Raw genomic sequence first — 5,000 nt, 5'->3', positions numbered from 1 at the left:
GTTCTCCCGCCTCACCGTCGACGTTCTCCCTTTAGAAATGACCAAGGCCGAATTAAAAAGTCAAAGATAATGTCTCGCCGTTTCTGTTGTAACACCTCAGTAGAACAGTCAGATGAGAAGAGCAGGATCTCCGAGTGTCACGCTCTTTGTCGCGTGTTGACTGAAATACTGCGACTGCTGTTAACGCCTTCTGTCATCCCTCTCTTCTGTTTTGCAGAACAATTTCCTGGGAAGTGTCACATTTTCAATCGGTGATTTGCTGAGGGCTAAGGATGAAAGGCTGACCTTGAATCTCAGGTAAGTGCGTTGTTTCTGTCACGCTCCTGTCACTGCCCTGTGAGTGTCTGCGGGCCAAGCACAAGCCGAGACTTTTGAGTTCAGAATTCTCTGACGTGAACATCAGATTGAGACCTGGATGTTGCAGCAGCAGAGGCAGCTGCCAAGGTTGTTTGGATCAGAGTTTGAGAACTCAGTTCTGGTTAGAGAAGAGTCGAGGTAAAAGAAAGTTCCTGGATCCTACGTTAGTAGAAGTCACAGCGTGATGGTGTCTGCTGAACTGTGTGTGACTTCTGAGCATCTGTTTATGTTTCTGTTGGTGCCGAAAATTACATTATTCAGTCACCACTGTTGTCATCTAACTGCCGCAGATAGAATGACCTGAAAAGAACCACACCTGACAACGTTGTACTTTTTACTCACTGCGAGGGGGAGCAGAGAGACCAACAGCTTCGCAGAGTTGGCTCACCTAAGTCCCAAAGTGTATGAGGACTGCAGCTCCTTTTATTGAGAAAGTTTCACAAGTACTGGGCAGTTGTTTTTTTGGTTAAGTTTTACTCCCAGGTCAGAGTTCATCTGATTCCCATACTTGATGAGAAACAGTCCTTATCCTTTATTTACCTACATAGTAAAAAACCTTTTAGGGGTACCTACTCCTGTCAAGCAGACCATTATTTAACACACTTAGATAACAGTTTATGGTTCACCACACTTTGGTAACTAACTATGAATTCTATTTACAGTTTCTAATTCCGAGTGCGTGAATTTTTTGGGGGTGTCAGGAAGTAGTTGACCACATCAGAAACTTCACTTCTGACAGTTGCTTAAGAAAGGGGAGAATAAGGCAGTGGTTTCTTGGTGGTTAAGGAAGCAGACTTGGGTCCAAAAGGTTTCAGGTTCGAGTCCACCAGGTGCCAAGTTGCCCCTGAGGTGCACTGAGCATGGCAGCGTCCCCACCCGCTGCTCCCCCGGGCTCTGGAGCTGCCCCCTGTTGACTTTGGTTAAAAGCAAAAGGTGACATTTTGTGGTGTGCTGTTCACTTTTTCAGTTTCACTTTCACTTGCTAAACCCGCAGTAAATGAAGTTTTATTTCCTCCTGGTACAGAAACACACCCCGAACACAGAATGTGTTCTTGGTTTTTGGTTTTTGGTTTTTCATCCACACCACAGCAGCAGTGCTGCCAGGCCGGGATTTAAACCCACAAATCACCCGCTCCGAGATTGATCCTTCAACCACTAGGACATTTCTGCAGCACCTCTCTTCTGTCGACAGCATTACTGTCAGGTCCTCAAACGTCAACACATTTACAGCTGCTGGTTCCAAACCCTACTGACCTCTTTTCAAACGCTGTTTCCTACAAACTTCTGTTCTTCATTGACCAAAGGAAATCCAGCCACAAACCAGTGCACTATATCTGTACCACCAACGGGGTCACGCCCTCACCTTCTGAAACCACTGTTGGATCTGGTCGTAGTTGTTTAAATTGATGAGGACCTGAAGTAATGAACCTTTAGTGTCGTCAATTAGAGTTTGGTATTTGTCCTCTATTAAAAAAAAAAAGTCTACGTTGCGTTGCTAGTCGGTGACTCACTCTAAATCAGTACATTCACAACATACACGTTGTTACTGAAATGTCAGTTGATAATGAGCATCTCATCAGTGTGTTAGCATGAACTCTTTCTGGTTGACCTGTTGGCGGCAAGCTAGCACGCTAAAAATAAGCCAGTGAATTAGCATCTCTGCTGCCGTGAGCCGTGAACATAGATTGTGTACATTTTTTTCAGTTAGACGCAGGAAGTCTGTTCTGCTGACAGTTCATTGCTTTGATTAGCGACCCCTGCTGTGCAGAGCTGAACATTTTAAAAACCAGCATGCATTATTGATTGTTTATGTGCAGTTTTTTTTTTTTTTAAATAATCTCTTGCTATACATCACATGTATGCGGCGTGTGTTGATGTTCTGACCGGCTGCTGTCTGTCAATTACTGATGGCAACTTTCTCTGTTGCTACATTAGAAGCTAATATATAATGTATTTTTCGAACTATAAGCTTTGGCTGCGACTTATACTGCGGTTTGACTTATATATTGAAATATATCATTTCATTTTTTTGTTATTTTCACACTGACAGCCACTAGAGGGCACTCTAGGCTTATGTACCAGTATCTGCTACTCCAGCTCCGCTAAAAAATTAAATGTTCTTTAATTTCACACTAATAGTCGCAAGAGGGCACTGGTGCGACTTATACTCCGGAGCGTACAGAAAAATACGGTAAAAGCTCAATCCCTAATTTACATGAACTATATTATTATTCAATTATTTTATCTGCAGCTGCAGATGATTATTTATGTCTTAGGCAACAGGTCATGTGACATGAACGGTAGATTGGTTGGAGCCGCTTCAGCATGTATGTGTTTATATGTTTGTGAACATGTGCAAGTCATTTCAATGTCAGTGCAGGTGCAGTATGAGCCGTCAGTGTGTCTGTGCTGCGTGTCTGTGCGCAGGTGCAGTATGAGCCGTCAGTGTGTCTGTGCTGCAGTATGAACCGTCAGTGTGTCTGTGCTGCAGTGTGAACCGTCATATATTGGTGTGTGGAAATGTGTTGTTTTGCGACTCGTCCAATTTGATTTTTTTTTTTTTATGTTTTTCATTTCCTGACGCTGATCCTGGGTCACTCGCTGTAATTGTTTCTTGCATGATCGCCTGCGTGAGCTGCAGTGAGAACGGATCTTATTCCCAGCCCCCACTGTGTGTTTGGATGAACGTGTACAGGTGTTGTGCAGGTGCAGCGCCGGCTGTTGAAGGCTCACCGTTGGGTTTTTATTCCATCACACTGTTTTGTGGGTGTGATATTTATTTGTTGTAAAGCAGCGACTGATCATTTTTCACATCCTGTAGTGAACGTTTCACTTATTATCATTGTGTCTCAACCTTTGTGTCCAAACTATGCAGAGAAACCATAAAGGTATATTCCGTGTGAATTCATCTGCAGAAATGTTAGTAAATGATAAATATTTAGTCATTGTTAAACGCTCATAATATTATACTAAACAGTGTGTATGCACTAAAGTCGAAAAGTCCTAAGACAAATGACGTCAAAGAAACAGGGTTCACCTTTGATGATTAAAGCATATTAAAACTCACCTCTCAGGTGTAATTAACATTTTATTTCATCATATGTTTCAAGCCTCAAAAATTGGCCACTTGTTAAACAGTAAACGTAAAATCCATAATCATATTTGATTGGAAAAACCAGAAAGAATATTTGAAAAGAACTGATGTCAGGCTTCAATAAAACAGGTCGTGACCTGGTGCCAAAGACATTCACCGGAATTCTATAAATGTGAAATTCTCCAACAGAAACACTGTTTTATGTCAACACCATCCCAACGGCCAATTTGTTTTTTGCAAAATCTCATTTAGAGGTAGATTAAAGATCTGTGGGATATTCTTGTGCTGCATTATCAGATGGTATTTACAATATTCTCAATCTACTAGTAAATTATGCAACAGCTGTTTGGAACACAGAGAGTGAAGCCTCAGCAGTGAATGTTGCAGCAACATCTGGATATGCTCTGGCTCTTAATTTCAATATAGATTACGTGTTTGTTTGTGACGACGTGGGATGACAGCGTCTTCTAGGAATTCAAGGAAAATTACAGAATATTTAAGGAGATTTTGTCCTGAGTTATTTTTGACTCTGTTTATAAAAAAAATGATACAAAAATCCTCCCAAGAATTTTCCTTCAGTTTTAATCCGTTTTAACCTGACGACTGTTGCTGCTCTTGTCTCTACTCCACTGCGGTTGTAGCTTGATTATGTTTCCGTCTGTCAGCGTTTCAGGGCTAAGTCCTGCGGACAGACGCACGGAGGAAACTGCCGCTGTGATTTGTGCTGTTTGCTTGTTGGTTCATCCAGTGAGAAAACATTTCAAAGATGAGTAATTTTCATTACCATGTATGATTAATCCTGGGCTGCTTGACCTGTGGATGAGCCAATTACTCACTCTCCAAATTAGTTCTGCCGACCAAGCAGCTTGGATAGTGGACGAGGAGAACATCCTCTAAGGGACACATGCCTCATTTGAATACGGTTCTCCCTAATCCCAGCACAGTCAGTTCATTTAAGTCAACTCTGCTCAGCGGAGGAGACATGAGAACTATTTTGTCTGCACGAGGCACGAATTAGTTCTCTTCAGTGAGTCTCAGAGCTGTAATGACTTTGACCAACTTTCTCCCAAAGTTCTAGGTTGACATTTGTTTTAACACACGTAGAGAAGAAATTGGTTTTTGTCGTCTCTCTCTGTGTCTGTGTGTTTGTGTGTGTGTGTGTGTTGTTCTTTGTTTTTCTACATTGACCGCTCAGAAGTGAGGAAACCACAGATGCTCCGTGCTTCACTCCAGCTCCTCTGTATTGTCTCCTGCCTGTCGTGGATTGTTCTTTGATTCAAGGGAAACCTTGATGCTGTTCTGCGTCTGGCCTGCAGGATAAACAGTCACTTCCTGTTTTGAGTCTTTTTAGAATGAGTTTCCTGAAGAGTATGAAAGGGGAGCAAACCGGATTGTAATTAGAGCTGAGAACACAACACAGTTTTAATATAATTCTGGGCAAAATGATTTGTTTCAACCATAGACTACATACTGTAGCTAACGTTAGCGTGGAGAGTTTGTGATTTTATTAGCAACAAAAATCAATCATTAATCATTAATATTCAAACTC

General features: G+C 41.9%; 1 protein-coding gene across 3 annotated transcripts in view; it reads left to right on the top strand.

Moving 5' to 3' along the window:
• inpp4b (inositol polyphosphate-4-phosphatase type II B) overlaps positions 1-5,000 on the top strand; it is a 121,084-nt gene that overhangs the window by 53,088 nt on the left and 62,996 nt on the right. For all 3 annotated transcript variants that reach the window (XM_025058211.1, XM_017035536.2, XM_025058212.1), the window contains one exon: positions 218-297. In XM_025058211.1, coding sequence (XP_024913979.1) covers positions 218-297 — 80 coding nt within the window. The remainder of the gene's footprint in view (positions 1-217; positions 298-5,000) is intronic.

The sequence above is a fragment of the Cynoglossus semilaevis genome, chromosome 9 (assembly GCF_000523025.1).
Source record: "Cynoglossus semilaevis isolate Cse_v1.0 chromosome 9, Cse_v1.0, whole genome shotgun sequence".
NCBI classification, from domain to species: domain Eukaryota; kingdom Metazoa; phylum Chordata; class Actinopteri; order Pleuronectiformes; family Cynoglossidae; genus Cynoglossus; species Cynoglossus semilaevis.
The sequence above is the reverse complement of the archived record's forward strand: the minus strand, read 5'-3'. Positions and strand labels throughout refer to the sequence as shown.